General features: G+C 37.8%; 1 protein-coding gene across 1 annotated transcript in view; it reads right to left on the bottom strand.

The window, feature by feature from the left end:
* Positions 1 to 24,269, bottom strand: part of BLTP3B (bridge-like lipid transfer protein family member 3B) — a 112,127-nt gene that overhangs the window by 50,712 nt on the left and 37,146 nt on the right. Inside the window, exons 2-8 of the mRNA XM_008004361.3 lie at positions 22,111 to 22,273; positions 17,539 to 17,577; positions 16,386 to 16,477; positions 11,937 to 12,126; positions 10,949 to 11,089; positions 9,252 to 9,422; positions 2,479 to 2,659 (exon numbers count right to left, since the gene is read on the bottom strand). Of these exons, the coding sequence (XP_008002552.1) occupies positions 2,479 to 2,659; positions 9,252 to 9,422; positions 10,949 to 11,089; positions 11,937 to 12,126; positions 16,386 to 16,477; positions 17,539 to 17,577; positions 22,111 to 22,273 (977 nt within the window). The remainder of the gene's footprint in view (positions 1 to 2,478; positions 2,660 to 9,251; positions 9,423 to 10,948; positions 11,090 to 11,936; positions 12,127 to 16,385; positions 16,478 to 17,538; positions 17,578 to 22,110; positions 22,274 to 24,269) is intronic.

The following is a 24,269-nucleotide window of genomic DNA, read 5'->3' on the forward strand; positions in this document are numbered from 1 at the left end:
AATAACTATCTCTCTTTTATGACAGCACATTAAGGATTTTAGGAAATATAATTCAATCCAATAAGTATTTACTGAATCCCCCTCATTCATAAGGCACTAGGATAAAAGGTAAGAATATAATAGCAAAATCGCTGCCCTGGTAGAGTTCAGAGATAATACTAGCAGAACTTTTGTATTGACAAGGCCTCCCCTTATGTCAGGCATTGTTTTAAATACTTTAGGTATACTTACTCATTCGGTTTTCATAACAACCCCATTTGATAGGTACAATCATTATTATCCCCATCTTCCAGATAAGGAAACTGAGGCACAAAGAGGCCAAGGACATACAGCTAGTTAAGTGCAAAGCTTGGATTTGAACCCAGGAAATGTTAAACACTATGCCATATCATCCTATCTCTTATTGAAAAGGAAATTAAGGCCGGGCGTGGTGGCTCACGTCTGTAATCCCAGCACTTTGGGAGGCCAAGGCGGGTGAATCACAGGTTCGAGACCAGCCTGGCCAACATAGTGAAACCCCATCTCTACTAAAAATACAAAAATTAGCCGGGCATGGTGGCGCGCCCCTGTAGACCCAGCTACTTGGGAGACTGAGGCAGGAGAATCGCTTGAACCCGGGAGGCAGAGGTTGCAGTGAGTCAAGATCGAGCCACTGCACTCCAGCCTGGGCAACAGAGTGAGACCCCATCTCAAAAAAAAAAGAGAAAGAAAAGGAAATTAAAAAGTCTGTTAGGTTAGGTAAGTTGTCCAAAGTCACGCAGCTACAGTCAGATCAAAAGTAGATTACAAATCGGTGTAACGTGAACATAAATATCAAATTTTAAAACAAAATGGGCAAATCAATCAGAAGAAAGAAAAATACAAACTGAAACATAGCTATGTATACACTCCCTATATTAATTTATAAAATCCATTTTATCTCAACTAGTAGAATTTCCAGCCACAGGTCTACAATCCCTTATGTAAAATCTTTGGAAAGCCAAATGTTTCATAATTCAAATTTCACGACACTAATATGATATGGTATATACAGGATATACCATGCAACACTCGCAGCAGGTTCTGAGGCAGCACTAATAAAAACGGCAATTCTGCAGCAAAACATAAATATTTATAAGAAGTAGGCAAAGAATAAAAAAACAATATATTGGTGTAAGTCAGGTTTTGCCACCAAATGAGTTTTTCACAAACATAACATTTCAGAGCCTTTTGGATTTCAGAATAGTAGTGATTACAGACCTGTACTATTAAGGAGATATTTTGGTGGAAAGGTTTTCCTCCTAAATAAAATCATTCAATTTATTCTATGAGGGAATAGTGAGGAATATAAGGCCTTAGAAAACACTTTCTCCATTCTCATTATTATTACTTAATCTAGACCACCTCATTTTCTTAGTTTGGTTTGTTCTAACTTTTCTGGATTTTCCTTTCAAATCTCTAAAGTAAAAGATGCCAACTACAAGTCAAATGACACAATGGTGGTCAGAAGAAAAGATAACAAATCCCTCCACAAACCCCAAATCTTCCTCACCTTTGCCCCTCCAACCTTTTAGGTTGGAACCTTTTAGGCTACCTTGTCTAATGAAGGCAGGGTAACTTCTACTGCTAAGTACCCAGGGTCTCAATATTCACTTTCTCAGCTTAAAAACACATGGCAAAAGTTTTCATAGATATAGATCCTGATTCAGATCTGAGGCGCAGAGATCAGATAACTCTATTGTTTAAAGGTCTTCAGCTTGATTGTAATGCTCACGAAAGTTTGAGAATCATAGTCCTTAGGTAGGCCTATAAGGTAGGTCTGCTGAACTCACCCCCATGCTTCTGGGCTAGGGATACTCTCCAGCAGAGAAACAAAAATGCCCAGCACCTAGATTACAAAACTACATATTTTCAGAGTGGCAATGGGCAGCTTCCTGATTACCCTGTTATGTCTACTAAATAAAAAATAACAGGGACAAAAACTAAAAGAAAATTCCTAACTGGAATTTTGCTTCCTAATCACATTTTGGAAGGATGGGAGGAGAGGTGGTCATAAAATATGTCAAACAGCCGCACAGTTGTGCTTCTATTCAAAATAGGCAGAAAAACTACAATGCTGAAACACATCTAAAAATAATTATATTATGGACTAAAATTTAATTTGAAGACAATATCAACATTATGAAAAAGTTAATTCAAAGGCAAGTCTAATATTTCATTATCCTCCTAGAGGATCATCTATTCAGTCTTTGATTTTTTTAAAGCTAATTTTATTGTTAGCATTGATAGCTAACAAATAATTAAGCTTAAGTACCAAGCAAAATAAAATTTCATACCAATATATGCTTCTAATTGTGCCTTTCATCTATATATTCATATGAACACAATTATGACAAATTATCTTACAGGATATCCTACACAAGAGATTTAATAAACAATTCAGTTTTGTAGCCAATTCTAGAAAAACCAAAATAGTTTGGAATAAGCAAATTATTTTACCTTTTTCTTTAGCATGAATGTCATCACATATGTGTAGATCTAGATGAGAAATCACTAAATGATGGGAGGTTTCTTTAACATCAAAGTCATTGAATAGTTTTACAATTGCATCATTTACATCAGGAGCATTTGAAGTTTGTGTTGTCTTCACTTGCTGGGCAGATGCGACTACTGTAGAGCTCTAAAAAGATTCGAAACTGCCTTATCACTGCCAATTTAAATACTATAAATTTCACACACAAAAAAATCTAAATATTTTCAGTTGAAAAGTCATGAAAAATAACCATAATACCTTTTATTTTTCATCAATAATATATTTTCCCTAAAACATTTTCTGAATAACCTAAAAATAAAACTAAAATTTAAAAACTGTAAAACTAGGCTCACGCCCGTAATCACAACACTTTGGGAGGCCGAGGCGGGCAAATCATCTGAGGTCAGGAATTCGAGACCAGCCTCACTAACATGCTGAAACCCTATTTCTACTAAAAATACAAAAAATTAGCCGGGCGTGGTGCCACATGCCTGTAATCCCACCTACTTGGGAGGCTGAGGCAGGATAATCGCTTGAACCCAGGAGGCGGTGGTTGTAGTGAGCCGAGATTGCGCCACTGCACTCCAGCCTGGGCAACAGGGCGAGACTCCATCTCAAAAAAAAAAAAAAAAAAAAAACTGTAAAACTATACACAAATCAAATATGAATCCAATATGTCTCAGTAAATATCTGAAGTTATATTTAACATATTTATAGCCGTTTAGAAAATGTAGTTAACTCTTAAAGGCAGTTTGAGTATTACTAGTTATATATATTAAAAAGAAAACAAATGTGGGCCCTGTATACACTGTTATATATCTGATATGGTTTGGTTCTGTGTCCCCACCCAAATCTCATCTTGAATGGTAGTCCCACAATTCCCACGTGTTGTGGGAGAGACCTGGTGGGAGATAATTCAATCATGGGGGCGGTTTCTCCAATACTGTTCTCGTAGTAGTAAGTCAGTCTCACGAGATCTGAAGGTTTTATCAGGAGTTTCCACTTTTGCAGCTTCCTCATTCTTTCTTTGATTGCTGCCATCTCTGTAAAATGGGACTTGATCCTCCTTGTCTTTCACCATGATTATGAAGCTGCCCTAGCCACATGGAACTGCAAGTCCAATTAAACCTCTTTCTTTTGTAAATTGCCCTGTCTCAGGTATGTCTTTATCAGCAGCCTGAAAAGAGACTAATTGGATAGCCCGTAGAAATAAAGCACATCTTTGTAGAAGCCCATGTGATATTATTTAGTACTCTAAGTGCTCTGGTGCCTCTCCTAAAATATGTGGTGCGTCCTTTCAACTTGAATAACTAAAGAAGCCAGAAAGGAGACAGGATTTATAAATAGGCTGTGAGTTCAAATATTTTTCTCCCTAAAGAAAAACACTATAGAACACTGTTGACATATAAAAATATATATGAACCTCTAATAGCCTAAAATGATTTTGTATACATAACTATAAGATTATCTGACATATGAGCCACAAAACTGTACATGAATTTTTATAATTATGATAAAGGAGACCAAATTGTCCACTTTAAAAATTAACAATGTTCAAATTTAGAATGTTATTAATGAAAGATAGTTAAAGAAAATCAAAGTATACGTATTTTGTATGTATATATATTTACATATATTACATCTATGAAGAACTATGATCATACTGTAAAAGAACTGCAAAGTATACTTAGTAAATGAGAATCTCTTCATGCAAATGATTGCAGCCCACAGTAAGTAAACAGAAAGGTGAAATATAGCTGTAAAATGTTAAATACTATAGAGCCCAGAAAACTTTTTATGAATTAATTGTTAAACTGATGTCAAACAATTTTTCTCCTGCTATTCCCATTTTCAAAGCTATAACAAGACTGTATTTATGTCTATGATGGTGCTATTTAAAATACTCTCTAGTACTTCTTTCATTATGTTTTCTCTCTTCATCAAGATAAATACTGATAAAAATAAAAATATAAACATTAATCTCCCTACAAACCTTTTTCTTAATACTATGGTAAAGTCAGGTTTTTGGGTGCTATTTCTGGAAGAAAAAAAAATAGCCACTATAAGCTCTCTGCCTCATGAATAATCCTTTTTTTTTTTTGAGGCAAAGTCTCGCTCTATTACCCAGGCTGGAGTATAATGGCATGATCTCGGCTCACTGCAACGTCTGCCTGCCGGGTTCAAGCAATTCTCCTGTCTCAGCCTCCCAAGTAGCTGGGATTGGGATTACAAGCCTGCACCATCACGCCTGGTTTTTTTTTGTGTTTTTTTTTTTTTTTTTTTTTTTTTGAGACAGAATCTTACTTTGTCGCCCAGGCTGGAGTGTAGTGGCACGATCGTGGCTCACTGCAACCTCTGCATCCCAGTTCAAGAGATTCTCCTGCCTCGGCCTCTCAAGTAGCTGGGACTACAGGCACCTGCTACCACGCCTGGCTAATTTTTGTATTTTTTTAGTAGAGACGGGGTTTCACCACGTTGGCCAGGCTGGTCTCGAACTCCTGACCTTGGGATCCGCCCACCTTGGCTTCCCAAAGTGCTAGGATTACAGGCGTGAGCCACAGCTCCTGGCCCCTAATTTTGTATTTCGTTTTTTGTTGTTGTTTTCTTTTTTTTTGAGATGGAGGTCTCGCTCTGTCATCCAGACTGGAGTGCACTGGCGCAATCTGGGCTCGCTGCAAGCTCCGCCTCCCGCGTTCACGCCTTTCTCCTGCCTCAGCCTGCCAAGTAGCTGGGAGTATAGGCGCCCACCACCACGCCCAGCTAATTTTTTTGTGTTTTTAGTTAGAGACAGGGTTTCACCGTGATAGCCAGGATGGTCTTGATCTCCTGACCTCAGGTGATCCACCCACCTCGGCCTCCCAAAGTGCAGGGATTACAGGCGTGAGCCACAGCGCCCGGCCAAATCTTGTTTTTTTTTTTTTTTTTTTTTTTTCAGATGGAGTCAAGACTCCCCACGACAGAGTGCAGTCGCGAAATCTCAGCTCACTGCAACAACCTCCGCCTCCCAGGTTCAAGCGATTATCCTGCCTCAGCCTCCTGAGTAGCTGGGATCCCACCAACATGCCTGGCTAATTTTTGTATTTTTAGTACAGGCGGGGTTTTACCATGTTGGCCAGGCTGGTCCTGAATTTCTGACCTCAAAAGATCCGCCCGCCTCAGTCTCCCAAAGGGCTGGGATTACACTGCACCTAGCCCCTAGGAATAATGTTAACAATTCTTAATTTTCAAAATAGTCTTCTTTCTCTTTTAGAGAAGAATAAAATGAAGCTAAGCAAATACTTATAATAGAAAACAACTGCCTAGTTGTAAAGATGAGCAAAGAAACACTGTTTAACTAACTCACTTTCTGACACGCTGTCTTGGGACCTGAAATAATCAGATTAGGACATTCTGTGTGATATCTGAAGTAGTGACATGATAACTACTACCCAAGAAAGCAATTCTATGGTAATAGTTAAGTATATCCACTATAAAATATTATGGAGCAACAAAACATAATAGCTGCAAAGACTAAAGACATGGAAGAAACTCGCATATGCCCACTAACTACAACTAGGAAAAAGTACATATGCTGGGGCAAAAAGCTGTAAGAAAGTACCTCAAAATGGTAGCACAGGTTTTATTAGCATAGTGAGATTACAGAATTTAGTCCTTGTTTCTAGTTTCCTAATAGATATGTATCTAGTTTTCCAATCCATATTCCATTTTATATAAACATATCCACATATAAGAGCTAGATAGTAATATCAAAATTCAATCTATTAGTCTTTAACTACGACCACCATCTCTGTTAATCACAACCTAAGCTACCAAAATCTTCATTGCAAGCCTTAACAGAATAGTATTTATGTCTATGATGGTAATATTGTAAAATACTCTCCTATACTTCTTTCCTTATACTTTTTCAGCTTCAAAATGACTTTTCTTACCCTCACCTCCCTTAATCAAACCTACTTCCTTCTTCTGCCTTTCCTCATTGGCTAATGGTACTACCAACTATCATTCTAAAGTTCTCAACTTTTCTCTCTTCCTTATCCTCAACTTACTTAAAAACTTCCACTGGCTCCCAAATGTCCACAGGAAAATGTCCAAATTCTTCAATACATTATACAACATGTTTCATATCCAGTCACTGCAAACTTTTGTTTCAACTCAGGCTACCAGTCCAAGAAAACTATTCTATGTTAGAGCCCAGTGGTTTGCCAAACGTTTAAAATCAGGTCCCCCAGAGAATTCTGCAGATGCCTCATGGATAATTTATTGGTAGAATAATACAGAGTTCACCTTCACTTCTATATCTGTTTATTTGTTTTTATGACTATAGGCTCTAGAAAACCTTGTTCACATAGATAGATTGGAAGGAAAGCAGTTTTGTTTTAGCCATGTGACTCGATTCTTTCAATGCCTTTGAGTTACCTGCCAGGATTCACAAAGTGATCTACTATAAAAAATTATTTTAATAATCTCTAATGGCTGACAATTATTTGATCTTGCTACACATGTGTTGAAAACAACTAAAAATCACCTGGTTTGTTCGTTATTAAAGCCATTAATTTCCAACATGAATGGCAATATTTCAAATTGCCACTCTATCTTGTTTCCCAGAGGGGTTTTTACAAACCCTTTTTGTTCAAATCCTATTAAGACTGAGGATGAATAATAATGTCTTTCATTTATAAAGTAGGATTAGAGTCATTATGGAAAGGGAAAACCAGTCTGACATCTTAATGCAACCATATTCTCCGGCAGATCAAGTTTAAGAAAGAATACACATCAAGGTGGAATGTGTGGAACTCAATTTCTTTAAAATATAAAACTTGGAAAACTGTAATATATCCTGAGGCATTTGAACCTCACTCCTAAAAACACTACTCTAGTAACACCAGATTTCTTATCTTTATCAGAAAATATCATGTTCTTTAAAAGTACAATATTTCTGCAGATTCTGTTGTGTCTTCTGAAATACCTTTTCCCCATGTCTGCCTGTGAACTGCTACTCATTTCTAAGACATAATTCCATTAACCTCTTTGTGAAACCTTTCCACACCCTGCAAGCAATTAATTAAAACCTCTGTGTTCCTGTAGTCCCTACACAGAACCCTTTCCCTTGCTTCTTCGTGCTAACATTTATGTTGAACTACAATGATTTGGGGATTTGTTTGTTTTTTTCTTTTCTTTTTTTTTTTTGGAAACAGATCTCACTCTGTTACGCAGGCTGAAGTGCAGTGTTGCAATGGCTTGACCTCTTGGGTTCAAATAATCCTCCTGCCTCAGTCTCCCAAGTAGCTAAGGACTGCAGGTATATGCCACCACCACCACACTTGGGTGATTTTTAAATTTTTTGTAGAGATGGGACTCAATATATTGCCCAGGCTGGTCTTGAATTACTGGTCTCAAGTAAACCTCCTGCCTCAGCCTCCCAAAGTGCTGGGATTACAGACATGAGCCCCTGTCTCCCACCTACAAACATCTGTTTCATATTTAACTCACCCTTATACTCTAGGTCCTTCAGGCCAGGGTCAGATGATAGTCATTTTTACATCACAGTGTCTACCCCTGCACCTCAGGACATAGTAGGCAGGTAATAGATAATGGCAATGTGATATTCATTGAAAGCCTAGGCCGGGTGTGGTGGCTCACACCTGTAATCCCAGCACTTTGGGAGGTCGAGATGGGCAGATCACTTGAGGCCAGGAGTTCGGGACCAGCATAGTCAACACAATGAAAGCCCGTCTCTAACAAAATTACAGAACAAATTAGCTGGGAGAGGTGGCACTTGACCATAGTCCCAGCTATGTGGGGGGCTGAGGCACAAAAATCACTTGAACCTGAGAGGTGGAGGTTGCAGTGAGCTGAGATTATGCCACTGAACTCCAGGCTGAGCTAAAGAGAGACTCTGTCTCAAAAAACAAAGAAAGCCTAAATGTATGCCATTCCCATGTACAAAGCTGGATCACCAACAAGCTATATATCTGAGATATATAATACTGTTTCCAAGGAAATAGCTTCATAGGTGTATAATTTTATAATATCTAGTTAAGTTTTTACTAGAGGTAGATATAAAAATTCATTTATACTTTGCCTAAAATTATTAAAAATATTATCCATTATAATCATCATTGTCTCTTCTATAAAGACCCTGATGTACTGGTACTCAGAACTTAATACTGGGAAAGACTAGAAAAACTTTTCCTCTCCATACCAACTAATAATGCTCCATACAAACTAATAATCACTCTTAAGAAGGTGATAAATAGCTCATTATGCTTGTCCCTGTTCTTGCCCCAGCCATCAGACAACTCCAACAGAAGTTTTGTGTTCAATTTCAGCAATTCCTTACAGCTTTGATTCTTTGCACAATTAACTCTCACATGTCCTCTCTTGCCTATAATTACCCAGGATTTTCCTCATTTGCTTTTACTTTAGTAGTTCTAAAATGGTATTCTTTTAACTTCCTAAACAGAGGTATTAAAACATCAAATACTTTTATGTCATCATTAACTTTAGTGCCTAATACACAGCTCTAAACAAAATAATCACTAACAGATACGAATACATTTAATATGTTTTCATATAGCTACTACTTATATAAAATTACATAGAAGATATCTAGATAAAGAAGATTCTTGTACTCAAAGCCTCACAATCTGTTTCTTAAAGAAAATACCAACAAATCCTTCTAATTTTTAAACTACTTTCATGTAAAGTAAGTATTTTTCCTGTTAATTTTACAGCATACCTGTGTAGGTTCAGGAGCCATACTCTTCCTTTGTTCTGTTGATTTTTCTATTGCTTCACTAAGAGACTTTGCATATTGTACCATAGCTTTCAACTGGGAATCAGTTAAAACCCATAATAAGTCATCCAATATTAGAACTAACTTCGTTGCTATGACATTGCAGTCCTTTAACTGTAGGGGGGAAAAAAACATGTTTTATAAAATTAAGCCAAGATATAAACCTTATAATACACTTGTATTCAAAAAATGTTTTCAAAACCTTTTTGAATAGAATTAAATATGGATTCTTCCTTCATACAAGAAGTATTTACTGGCCGGGCATGGTGGCTCATGCCTGTAATCTCAGCACTTTGGGAGGCCAAGGCAGGTGGATCACCTGAGGTCAGGAGGTCGAGACTAGCCTGGCCAACATGGTGGAAACCCTGTCGCTACTAAAAATACAAAAATCAGCCAGGTGTGGTGGTGGACACCTGTGAAATCCCAGCTACTTGGGAGGCGGAGGCAGGAGAACTGCTTGAGCCCAGGAGGAAGAGGTTGCAGTGAGCGGAGACAGTGCCATTGCACTCCAGCCTGGGTGACAGAGGGAAACTCTGTCTCCAAAGGAAAAAAAAAGGTAGTATTTACTGAGTTCCTATAATATGAAAGGAATATCTCCTAGTACTAGAGAAGCAGTGGTAACAAAAGACAGACAAATCCTTGTACAAATTACATAGCACTTATATAACTTAATTTTGCATTTATAGCTGATAAATTATATAATTACTTGTATTCAAAGACTCAATAGAAGAAATGAAATTATAAGACAGTAAATGTTCAACAAATATTTGGCAACTGAGAAATATATTCAATTTACCAAAAATAAAAATGTTTAGGCCAGGCATCGTGGCTCACACCCATAATACTAGCACTTTGGGAGGTCAAGACAGAAGGACTGCTTGAAGCCAGGAATTCATGACCAGCCTGGACAACATAGTGAGACCCTGTCTCTACAAAAAATTACAGATTAGCTAGGCATGGTGGTGCATGCCTGTAGTCTCAGCTACTTGGAAGGCTAAAGCAGGAGGATCCCTTGAGCCCAGGAGTTCGAGGCTGCAGTGAGCTAGGACTGTGCCACTGCACTCCAGCCTAGGCAACACAGCAAGATCCCATCTCCAAAAATAAATATAAAAATAAGGCAGAGGCAGGAGGATCACGTAAGTCCAACAGCTCAAGACCAGTCTGGGCAATACAATGAGACCTCATCTCTACAAATAACTTAAAAAATTATTTAGGTATGGTGGTGCGTGCCTGTAATCCCAGCTACTTGGGAAGCTGAAGTGGGACAATCACTTAAGCCTGGGAAGCCAAGGCTTCAGTGAACCTTGATCATGACATTCCAATCAAGACCAGGCAATACAGTGAGAGCTCATCTCAGAAAAAATAAAATAAGATAAAAATAAAAACAACAAAAAAAAACCTTTGAAAAATCTATTAAACCTAAGACTGAAGAACATTATACCAGTTTTCTATAAATATTATCTGAGTAACCATACCTTCTTTTACTTTGCATTATTTTAATATGCCACTGGTAGTATGCCAATATTTCACCTAAGACATTATTTAAAATTTCCTACAGTTAACTAATAGTTAACACACAAATCGAAAAGTCAAATCCAAGAGTTAACACATGAATCCAAAATGTAATCTTGTTGACTCACCCTTCTTTTAAGTGTGACTCTGATTTTTGATTGGTTGGTTATTAATCGAACAGGAGCACACATAATTTCAAGATGTGAACTTTGGGTGGCATCTGCCTCTATTCTTATCATCTGCCAATTTATTTCTTTAAAAGTCAAAACCTAAGGAGAACACAGAGATTTAACTTCACTTACCCATACAAAACAGAATGAGAAAAATGTAGTTTAAAAACAAAGCAAATGTATATTTTCAATTAATTTTCACATGACATTTTAGATATATTCACCATGTTTTTATTTTTGTAAATTGTATTATTCCATCAAATTCAATTACACATCTTCATATTCATATTCATCATATGTAAAGCTGTTAATGCTTTTATTCTAAGTAATTCAGTTAATGTAAAGCTCAAATGCATTAAATCATGTTACCAAGAAAGAACTAAACAACATATTTTAGTTTGGGGAATTAAAAAATTCAATTCTGAGTAGCTGAGAAGTTAAAATAGGGCTTTAAATGGAAAGATTTACTACAGTAAAAGCATTAAAATGTGCACATTTTGTAACTGAATGATTAAGTGTAATACAGAGAGCTGGGTGCAATGGTTCAGGCCTGTAATCCCAGCACTATGGGAGGCCAAGACAGGTGGACAGCTTGAGCCCAGGAGTATAAGACCAGACTGGGCAACATAGCAAAACCCTGTCTCTACCAAAAATACAAAAATTAGGCAGGTGAGTAGTACATGCCTTTAGTCCCAGCTACTCAAGATGCTGAGGTGGGAGGGTCACCCGAGCCCAGGGAGGTCAAGGCTGCAGTGAGCCGTGACTGAGCCACTGCACTCCAGCCTGGGCTACAGAGTGAGACCCTGTCTCTCCCGCACCCTCCCCCAAAAAAGTAATATAGAGAAATGCAAAGTTAAAAGGCAACCATGAGATGTGATTTCTTCAATCGTTCTCTTTTACTTGTCACTACATGAAACATTTGAAAAAGAAAGAAAAAAAATGTTACCTCTCCTCTCTGTGGATCCTGAATACGAGTAAATCTTAAATCTCCATGTTCCCAGTGTGCATTTACACTATAGATCCGAAGCTGAGAAAGTTCAAATGAAGCATTGAAGGCTTTTGCTCCAATTCTGATGACTATAGAATTTACAGAAACAGTAATTCCCTCAACTACTTTTTCAGCAAAGCTGTATTCACTGGAAAAACAAAGTAAAATAAAACACATTAATGACAAAACTAATTTTTAAAAGTTCTATTAATATTTGCACATTGCTGGTCGGGGATGGTGGCTCACACCTGTAATCCTAGCACTTTGGGAGGCTAAGGCAGGCAGATTACTTGAGGCCAGGAGTTCAAGACCAGGCTGGCCAACACAGTGAAACCCCATCTCTACTAAAAAAAAAACACACACACACAAAAAATTAGCTGGGCACAGTGGCATATGCCTGTAATCTCAGCTACTTGGGAGACTGAGGCACGAGAATCACCTGAACACAGGAGGTGGAGGTTGTGGTGAGCTGAGATCTCAACACTGCATTCCAGCCTGGGTGACAGAGAAAGACTCTTTCTAAAAATATAGATAGATAGATAGATAGATAGATAGATAGATAGATAGATAGATAGACAGACAGATAGACAGATAATTTGCACAACACCATATTATTATTATTATTATTATTTTTCTGAGACAGAGTCTCAACTCTGTCACCTAGGCTGGAGTGCAGTGGCATGATCTCAGCTCACTGCAACCTCTACCTCCCAGGTTCAAGCAATTCTTGTGCCTCAGCCTCCAGAGTAGCTGGAATTACAGGCACGCACCACCATACCTGGCTAATTTTGTGGATTTTTAGTAGAGATGGGGTTTCACCATATTGGCCCTCAGGTGATCTGCCCACCTTGGCCTCCCACAGTGATGGGTTTACAGGCGTGAGCCACCAGGCCCAGCTTATCATTCATTTTTATATTGAAAAAAATAAATCTTTTTTATTAAAACAATAATCTAAGCTGGGCCTGGTGGCTCACACCTGTAATCTCAGCATTTTGGGAGGCCAAGGCCGGAGGATCTCTTGAACCTGGAGTTCGAAACCAGCCTGGGCAATATAGCAAGATCCCTGACTCCACAAAATATTTTAAAAGGCCACACATGGTAGCTCATGCCTGTAATCCCAGCACTTTGGGAGGCCACTTGAATCTAGGAGTTCAAGACCAGCCTGGGCAACACAGAGAGACCTCACCTCTGTAGAAAATTTAAAAATTAGCTGAGCATGGTAACACTCGCCTGTGGTCCCAGATACTCACAAGGCTGCAGTGGGAGGATCTCTTGAGCCCAGGAGGCAGAGGTTGCAGTGAGCTGAGATGGAACCACTGCACTCTAACCTCAGCAACAGAGCGAGACGTTGTTTCAAAATTAATTAACTAATTGATTAATTTATTAGCTGGACATGATGGTGCATGTCTGTGGTCCCAGCTACTGGGAAGCTGAAGTAGGAGGATCACTTGAGGCTAGGAGGTTGAGGTTGCAGTGAGCTGTGATTGTGCCACTGCAGTCTAGCCTGGGTGACAGAGAGAGATTCCATCTCAAAAAAAAAAAAAAGGAAAACAAACTTTAAACACAACGATCTAGTCTAGTTAGACATAAGTTATATATATATATATATATAAAAAAATGCTATTCTCAGCCAGGCATGGTGGCTCTCACCTGTAATCCTAGCACTGTGGGAGGCCAAGGTAGGTGGATCACTTTAGCCCAGGAGTTCGAGACCAGCCTGACCAACAAGGAGAAATCCCGTCTCTACTAAAAACACAAAAAAATTAACTGGGCATGGTGTCACGTGCCTGTAGTCCCAGCTACTTCGGAGGCTGAGCTGAGAGGATCGCTTCAGTATGGGAGGTGGAGGTTGCAGTGAGCTGAGATGGCACCACTGCACTCCAGCCTGGGCAACAGAGTCAGACCTTGTCTAAAAAAATAAAATAAAAAATAAGTTTTTAAAAAAAACACTCTTCTCACTCTCTAAACCTTTTCTGGTTCTCAGAGCTGCACAATTTTTTTTTTTAAATACTCTTCTTAAAATGTAAAAGACTTTTTGGCTGGGCACAGTAGCTCACATCTACAATCCAAGTACTTTGAGAGGCAAAGGGAGGAGGACTGCTTGAGCCCAGGAGTTAAAATCAGCCTGGGCAACACAGGGAGACCCCCATATCTACAAAAAATACAAAAAACAAGCCAGGTATGGTGGCTCGCACCTGTAGTCCCAACTACTTGGGAGGCTGCGGTGGGAGGATCGATTGAGCTTGGGAGGTCAAGGCTGCAGTGAGCCAAGATTGTGCCACTGCATTCCAGCCTGGGCAACGGAGTGAGACCCAAAAATACATATTCATATTCCATTTTTTTTTTACTCTGAACACCACTCAATGAATGCATTCATTCTCTTGATATCCACTCCAGACCTACTAAATCAGAAATTCAAGAAAAGGAGTTTCAGAGACTTTGTAGATTTCATAAGCACTCTAAATGACTGTTACAATCAGGCAAGTCTGAAAAATGCTGTAACAGATTAACCACACTGCCATGTATCAAAATATGAGGATGATTTAAACAGTTTAAATCATCACATGATTACAAAGTCAAAATTATAAAGCTTATGATACTATAAAAACAAGAATTAGAGAGGACACTATCGACTATACTAAGCACACAAGGACAAAATGATTCATTTTAGTTCTTTCTGACTCTAGCCAACCTAAAAGCCAACAACTATTCTATGAAACCTGAAATCATAATTGAACCTGTAAAATCTGAAGTTGCTGGATGATGTTACATTACAAAGAAGTTAACATGAAAGCTCTTTTCCCAGTCACTAATATCTGTAGTCCAAATATAAACTGCACATCTGATAAACCTGGACATCTGATAAATCTAAGGGTGGAATGAATCACCATTAGATTCCCATGGCATGCACTGTAGGTATTCTCATGGCATGCACTAACATAAAGGTGGCTCAACCTTTGTAAAAGAGCAGTGAGTGTGTGTCTGTGTACACACATGAATGCATTCACCCTCAAGAAAAGTTTTATCAACGGTTTTACATAACACCTAGAATACTACACATGTTCAGAGCTGCCATTTGACGCAACACAAAGAGGCATCAATCACATTAAAAATCTATGTGAATAACTGATGTGAATGCAAAAATAATGCAGAAATCCTGTTGCAGGAAAATCATGTATAGTACTAGATCGAAATTTAACTGAGTGCAAAAAAGCAGACAATATATTTTAAAAAATTTTTAATAGCTTCTAACATTTCAAAAAGGCTTTATGAAATGGTCCCCATACTTCTGCTTTATTAGTATCTGATTTTCATCTATCAAAATATAACCTGTGGAAAGCAAAAACATTTTAAACTTAATGAATTTTAGAGTCACCCAAAAGGTCTATAATTTAAGGCATCAACTTAACTCTTTTTTTTTTTTTTTGAGACAGAGTCTCTCTCCATCACACAGGCTGGAGTGCAGTGGCATAAGATCAGCTCACTGCAGCCTTGACCTCCCAGGTTCAAGCAATTCTCCTGCCTTGGCCTCCCCAGTAGCTGGGAATACAGGCGGATACCACCGCGCCCAGCTAATTTTTGTATTTTTCGCAGAGACAGGGTTTCACCATGTTGGTCAAGCTTGTTGCAAACTCCTGACCTCAGGTGATCCGCCCACCTCAGCCTCCCAAAGTGCTGGGATTACAGGCATGGACCACTGCACCAAGCCCAACTAAATTCTTTTTTTTTTTTTCCTTACTTTGAGACAGTCTTGCCATTGCACGCCAAGGCTAGAGTGCAATGGCACAATCTTGGCTCACTACTACCTCTGCCTCTCAGGTTCAAGCAATTCTCCTGTCTCAGCCTCCCAAGTAACTGGGATTATAGGTACACAGCGCCATGCCCATAAAGTTGTTTGTATTTTAGTAGAGACAGGGTTTCATCGTTTTGCCCAGGCTGGTCTCAACCTCCTGAGCTCAGGCAATCCACCCAGCTCGGCCTCCCAAAGTGATAGGATTACAGGCACGAGTCACCACTCCCGGCCTCCCAACTTAACTCTTAAGAGTCATAAAAGTTCCACTGATGCACACAAAATGATATGCAGAGAAACTGATCAGAGGCTCTCTTATTTATAGAATGCCTAAATTCTTCTGCTTCCATTTTCTGCTGCTGCTCTGCCATTAATCACTATTATTTAATAATAGCAAGGAAAATAAGATGAATAAAGGAAGTTAAAAGTCAAATCTGCAATTTTGCAATGTATATAACCAAAACTGCAAAATGTTTGATGGGAGAGCTGACTGAAATAGAGGCAATTTGAGGTTAAGGCTTTTTTTTTTTTTTAATGTACTGTTACTGCCAATAACGGAGTTGACTATAGAAAATAACTCCCTTTGGCAGTCATGCAGATTAACAGAAGTAGCTTACCTTTGTCCTGAAGCAGTTGCAATTGGCGATGGGCCATTAGGGCTTCTTGGTTCTTCACATGTACTCATTTCCATTATTACTTTATCCAGGGACTAATAAAAACGTTAAAATGTAAACAATTAGATTCTTTATTTTATGTATATTATCAAAGTATTATGTAAGATTATTTTCTCTTTCATTTTTCCTTAGGAAGAAAGTAAACAGTAAGTGAGCAGAGTCATTTAAGTGTCTCTTTACAGGTCTAAAAAGACAAATGCCAAAAAACACAAAGCACTCACTCCGTTCTCAAGGCATTTATTATCTAGTGGAAAAACTGTGTGTATTACAAATGTATGGAGTGGGGAGGAATTAAGACATAGCCATTAACTACTGAAATCATCAGATTTCATGAAAACAGAATTTCTACTCCCAGATATATTCATTGATAAAATTATATTTTAACAAATAGGATTGAACTACCCCCAAAAGCTTATTATAATCTAAGATCTGAGCTATGAGGCACAAAACTATGGGAAATATAAAATAAGCAGGAAATGTGAAAAAAATAAACACCCCCATAATGGAAAAAGTTCTTTCTCAGGGTGATACTTTTTTCCTTGAAGAAAGATCTAATGTCCTTAATAGTCATCACTAACACAACTCCAGTCATTCTTCATTCTCTATTTCACATATAGCATTTATTATTATTTGAAACTGTCTTGTTTTATTCATGTTCTTGATCATTATATTTTTTAAATGAATGAATGAACAAATGATTGATTTTCTTCAACTTTCCTTAAAAAGCAAAGTATATTAAAGAACATATTTCATAATTTACTAGATCAGTAAAAGGAGAAACAAAGACAGTCTGGATCAAATGTTATTGAAAGAATAATCCCACAGTACATCAACAAAGAGTTAAATGATGCAATAAAATACTATGCCAATTTAGAACATAGTATTCTAGACCTGAAACACTTTAAAGATGCTCCTACTTTAACGTTAAAACTTCTCATTTAAAGGATGAAAAATCTGAGTCCTATCAAAATAAAATGAAAGCTAACTGGTGAAAAATCCAGACTATATTTCCATGAAACAAAAGTTTACTATGAACAGAGTAGCTAGATAATGTATATATATAAATGTTTATTTCTAAAGAGACTTCAGAACTCACCAAACAGATGGGATGTGTTTTCAGTTTTGTCCATGGGATCTACAAATGAAAAATTTTTAAGATGTATCACTAAGAAGAAAATAATGTAAACAGTAATCAATACAGGTGTTATATTCATACAGGACAGACACAACAAATTATATAAAATCACTTTTCTTAAATTACAAAATAAACTGAGCAACTCACTCATACTTTTGAAATCAGATGTACCCATTTTATATAAGAAATTATTACTAGCTGTATCTTCTCAGTCATCTTTTGATTAGAAATTGTAAGTTCTTTTTTCTTTTTCTTTTCTTTCTTTTTTTTTTTTTTTTTGAGACAGAGTCTTTCTGTTGCCCAGACTGGAGTGAGGTGGTGTGATCTCAGCTCACTGCAACCTCCACCTCCTGGGTTCAAGCAATTCTCCTGCCTCAGCCTCCCAGTAGTTGAAATTACAAGCAAGTGCCACCACACCCAGCTAATTTTTGTATTTTTAGTAGAGACAGTGTTTTTGATATGGTGGTTAGGCTGGTCTCTAACTCCTGGCCTCAAATGATCCACCCAACTCAGCCTCTTAAGGTGCTGGGATTATAGGCGTGCACCACCACGCCCAGCCAATTTCAGGTTATTTTAAATATCTTTTTTTTAACAATCCTTAAAACAAATCTTAATATCATAATTTAAACGAAGAGTTCCCAGCAAAACATAATCAGTGTTCTGTCCATTTAACAACCTGTTTAATCCTAGAATTCTGAGCAATCATTTTGTAAATATTAAAGATAAATACAAAAGTTAGGCCATTAATATAAAATGTAGGGAACATCAAATATATAATGTTGAAATATACCCTGTACTAAAAATGTCAAGTTTTGCCTCCAAAAGACTCTTAGATCTAATAAATAAATTCAGTAAGGTTTAGGTTACAAAATCAACGTACACAAATCAGTAGCACTGCTACAAACCAACAAAAACCACGCTGATAATCAAATCAGGAACTTAATCCCTTTTACAATAACTACTACTACTACATAAAAAAAAGACATAGGAATATACTTAACCAAGGAGTTGAAAGATCTCCACATGGAGAACTAAACACACTGTAGAAAGAAATCATAGATGACATAAACAAATGGAAATACATTCCATGCTCGTGGACTGGAAGAATCTATACTGTGAAAATGACCATGCTGCCCAAAGCAATCTACATATTCAATGCAAATCTTCTCAAAGTACCAACATCATTTTTCACAGAATTAGAAAAAACAACCCTAAACTTCATATGGAACCAAAAAAGAACCCAAATAGCCAAAGCAATCCTAAGCAAAAAGAACAAACCTGGAGGCATCACATTACCCAACTTCAAATTATGCAAGTCTATACTAACCAAAACAGCATGGAACAGGTATAAAAATAGGCACATGGACCAATGGGACAGAACAGAGCGAAGTATTCTGTTCCATTGAACAGAATACACAGGCCAATGGAAAACTAAATACACAGGCTAATGGAACAGAATAGAGAAGCAAGAAATAAAGCCAAATACTAACAATCAACTGATCTTTGACAAAGCATACAAAAACACAAACTGGAGAAAGGACACCATATTCAATAAATGGTGCTGGAAAAATTGGATAGCCACATGTAGAAGAATGAAATTGGATCCCTATCTCTTACTGTATACAAAAATTAACTCAAGATAAATGAAAGCTTTAAATCTAAGATCTGAAACCATAAAAATTCTAGAAGAAAACCTAGGAAAAACTCTTCGGAACACTGGCCTAGGCAAAGAATTTATGACCGAGACCCCAAAAGCAAATGCAACAAAAATAAATGACACCTAATTAAACTAAAACACTTCTACACAACAAAAAAAATAATCATCAGAGTAAACTGACAACCTACAGATTGTCAATATTCACAAACTATGCATCTGACAAAGAAAATATTTACAAATTATGCATCTGACAAAGGACTAACATTCAGAATCTACAAGGAACTCAAACAAATCAGCAAGAAGAAAACAAATAAGCCTATTAAAAAGTGGGCAAGGACATGAACAGACATTTTGCAAAAGAAGATATACAAATGGCCAACCACATGAAAAAATACTGAAAATCAGTAATCATAAGGGAAATGCAAACTAAAACCACATTGAGACACCACCTTTTCCCAGTCAGAATGGCCATTACTAAAAAGTTGAAAAACAACAGCTGTTGTCATGGAAGTGATGAGAAAGGAATGCTTATACATTGCTGGTAGGAATGTAAGTTAGTACAACCTCAATAGAAAACAATATAGAAATTTCTCAAAGAACTAAAAGTAGATCTACCATTTGGTCCAGCAATCCCACTACTGAGTGGGTATCTATCCAAAGGAAGAGAAGTCACTATATCAGAAAGACTCTGGTCCTCATTCCAAACATGATCCTATTAAAAAAAAAAAAAAAAAGAAAGATACCTGGACACACGTCTAATGCAACGCAATGCACAATTGCAAAGATATGGAATCAATCTAAGTGCCCATCAACCTATGAGTGGATACAGAAATGTGGTAAATACCATGGACTACTCAGCCATAAAAAAAAAAAAAAGGAGCAAAATAATGTCTTTTGTAGTAACTTGAAAAGAACTGGAGGCCATTATATTAAGTGAAGTAACAGGAATTGAAAAACCAAATACCACATGTTATTTTAAGTGGGAGGTGAGCTATGGGTATGCAAAGGCATACAGAGTAGCATAATGGACTTTGGAGACTCAGAAGGCGGGTAAAGTAGGAGAGGGGTGAGGGATGAAACTACTTCCTGAGTACAACGTACACTACTCAGCTGACAGGTGCACTAAAATCCCAGACTTCGCCACTATACAATTCACTCATGTAAACAAAAACCACTTGTATCTCTAAAGCTATCGAAATAGAAAAAAATTACTAAAAGTGTTAAGTCTTTGTAGATATTTAGGTTTCCAAAGGGTAGAACAAAAATTAAAAGTGACCATCAAAGGATATAGGAACTTTTCTATAATCTTTTCTCAGGAGACCAAATTTTAGTTTTATGGAACAATCAGCATGCAGTATTTCAACTAAGCAGACAACTCTTAAATAAAGCCTCATCTTTAAGACCAATAACCAATAAGTGACACAAGTTGACATACGATTAAAGATAAGTAGAAGTCAGTCAGGCATGGTGGCTCATGCTGTAATCCCAGCATGCTGGGAGGCAGAGGCGAGTGGTGGATCACCTGAGGTCAGGAGTTTGAGACCAGCGTGGCCAACAGGATGAAACCCCATCTCTACTAAAAATATGAAAATTAGCCAGGTGTGGTGGCATGTGCCTATAATTCCAGCTACTTGGGAGGCTGAGGCAGGAGAATCGCATGAACCTGGGAGGTAGAGGTTGCAGTGGGCCAGGACAGTGCCACTGCACTCCAGCCTGGGCAACAAGAGCAAGACTCCGTCTCAAAAAAAAAAAAAAAAAAAAAAGGGTAAGTAGAATAACAAGTTATAATAATAATAATAGGAATGATACTAACAATAAACAGAAACCCTTAAAATTCTCAAAATGGGCCAGGCACGGTAGCTCACACCTGTAATCCCAGCACTCTGGGAGGCCGAGGTGGGTGGATCACGAGGTCAGGAGATTGAGGATCATCTTGGCCAACATGGTGAAATCCCATCTCTACTAAAATACAAAAAAATTAGCCAGACATGGTGGCAGGTGCCTGTAATCCCAGCTACTTCGGAGGCTGAGGCAGGGGAATCGCCTGAACCTGGGAGGCAGAGGTTGCAGTGAGCTGAGATCACGCCACTGCAGTCCAGCCTGGTGACAGAGCAAGATTCCGTCTCAAAAAAAAAAAAAAAAATCTCAAAATGAAAACGAAACTAATGAAGAAAAGGGATAAAACTGCAAATTTATTAGTTCTCATGTCTTCATTTGAAAAAGTATTTACTCACTACTTTTTTAAAATTTTTTTGAGACAGGGTCTCACTCCATCACCCAAGCTAGAGTACAGTGGCACAATCATGACTCACTGCAGCCTCACCCTTCTAGACTCAACTGATCATCCTGCTTCAGCTTCCCAAGTAGCTGGGACTACAGACGCATGTGCTACCATGTTGGGCTATTTTTTTTTTCCAGTAGATATGCAGTCTCATTATGTTACCCAGGTTAGTCTCAAACTCCTGGGCTCAAGCAATTTGCCTACCTCAGCCTTCCAAAGTGCTGGGATTACAAGTGTGAGCCACCATGCCCAGCAACTCACTACAAGTTTAGATTGTCCCATTTGACAATAAAACTTAAGAAAAAACTATCTTTGAACATGTACCAAATGGACGCAATTATTAACAAATTAATAATTTAAAAATATTAATGGAATCACATTTAAACAAAAATTAAGACCTATAAAGTAGTTAATATATGCCTTTAAATATAAGGCACAACTTTATGCAAAGGTATCTTTCTTTTGAAATTATATTAATAAAAATGTTTTTACAGAATTATCTAAAATTAAGTATTTTAAAAGAAAGAGTCAAAATATAGAAAGAAAACATAAAAGTCCTCCTACAAATATCAAGCCACAGATATCAAAGTCTCACCCTGATGGACGCTTTATTACAAAAAACTTTGTTGATAGCAAGCCATGTCGGCAAATCCAACATATTCTGGAGCACTTCTTCATCTAACTCCAAATTCTTCAGTTCACCTTCTCCTTTAAGGGTACTTAGATTTATCTTGTCAGGAGATAAATTTTTGGTAAATCTGAAAGAGAATATACATAGACATTTATTTATGTGTCACTTAGTACATTCCAGAGTCATTTTTTCAAATATACAGAGCACTAAAAATAGCAGTGGATGCAACCTAATGTCCATCAATGACAAACGGTTAAAGAAAATATGGTACATATACACGATGGAGTATTATTCAGCCATAAAAAAGAATGAGATCCTGTCATTTGCAACAACATGGATGGAACTGGAGGGCATTACAGTTAAGTGAAACAAACCAGGCACAGAAAGACAAACTTTACACACTCTTGTTCATTTGTGGGAGCTAAACATTAAAACAATTGAACTCATGGAGATCTAGAGTAGAAATGATGGTCACCAGAGGCTGGAAAGGGTAGTTGGGGGGAGCGGGGGTGGGAATGGGTAGTGGACACAAAAACACAATTAGGTAGAATGAATACGATACTGATATGGTTTGGCTCTGTGTCCCCACCCAAATCTCATCTCTAATTGTAATCCCCACACGTCAGGGGAAGGATCTGGTGGGAGGTGATTGGGTCATGGGGGCAGTTTCTCCTATGCCATTCTCATGATAGTTAGGGAGTGCGTTCTCACAAGATCTCATGATTTAAAAGTGTTTGGCAGTTTCTGTCTCTCTCTCTCTCTCTCTCTCTCTCTCTCTCTCTGCCACCATGTAAGACGTGCCTTGCTTCACCATCACCTTCCACCATGATTGTAAGTTTCCTGAGGCCTCCCCAGCCATGCAGAACTGTGAGTCAATTAAACCTTTCTTCGTAAATTACTCAGTCTCAAGGAATGTCTTCATAGCAGTGTGAAAAGATATAGTATTCAACAGCAAAAAAAGTGACTATAGTCAACAATAATTTATTGTACATTTTAAAGTAATTAAGTCTATAACTGGAATGTTTGTAACACAAAGAAATGACAAAGGCAGCCAGACGTGGTGGCTCACACCTATAATCCCAGCATTTTGGGAGGCTGAGAAGGGCGGATCACTTGAGGGCAGGAGTTCAAGACCAGCCCGGCCAAATTGGTGAAACCTGGTCTCTACTAAAAATACAAAAAAATTAGCTGGACGTGTTGGCGCATGCCTGTAGTCCTAGCTACTCGGGAGGCTGAGGTGGGAGTTTCGCTTCAGTCCAGGAGGTGGAGGACGCAGTGAGCTGAGACTGTGCCACTGCACTCCAGCCTGGGTGACACAGCAAGACCCTGTCTCAGGAAAAAAAGAAAAAAAAGATTGGAAATAATTAACATTAACAGTGAGCATTTTCCAAGGGTTTACTGTGTTCCAAGCTCTTGGCATATATACACGACTACTTCATTTAGTTCCCATGATAACCTATCAGGATCTATACTAATTTTACCCAAATTTTTGAATGACTAAACATAAGGAAAAACTTGAACTTACTTGCCTAATATCACAACTAACAATGATAATAAATTACACATCTACTTTGAAATGTATTCATATACATTACTTTATCTTCCAAACAACCCTGAAAAATAAAAAATTACTATGCCCAACAAATACTTTTTCAAAAGTGAAATTACTGAAAAAACTAAACTACTGGCTAACAAGAGTTAGTCTTTACTTTTTTTGGAAATTAAATATACAGCAATAGTATGTACTGGGTTATTTACATGCAATACTTGTCAACAAGAATACCAATCAATAAACTCATGTTTCTCCAGTGACTCCAAACCAGAATTTTTGAGCCAGATTCTATGTGAATTCATATCTTCTCACAGGATGTCAACTGAGAAATACAACAATCATTTAACACATGCATTTGACCAATGATGCTGAGCTGTATTACACTTGCTTCTGATCATGCCTGATTCAATACCATGACACTTTCTCATAGGCTGCCCCTCCTAGCCACAGATAACAAGCAAACAAAAACCCTGCCACTTCCCTGAGGCAGAATATTAGAGCCAGAAGACAACACTCAGTATGTATGTATTGAGAATTCATTATGCAGACACACATACTGGGAAGCAGTACA

Source organism: Chlorocebus sabaeus, chromosome 11, assembly GCF_047675955.1.
Source record: "Chlorocebus sabaeus isolate Y175 chromosome 11, mChlSab1.0.hap1, whole genome shotgun sequence".
In the NCBI taxonomy this organism is placed as follows: domain Eukaryota; kingdom Metazoa; phylum Chordata; class Mammalia; order Primates; family Cercopithecidae; genus Chlorocebus; species Chlorocebus sabaeus.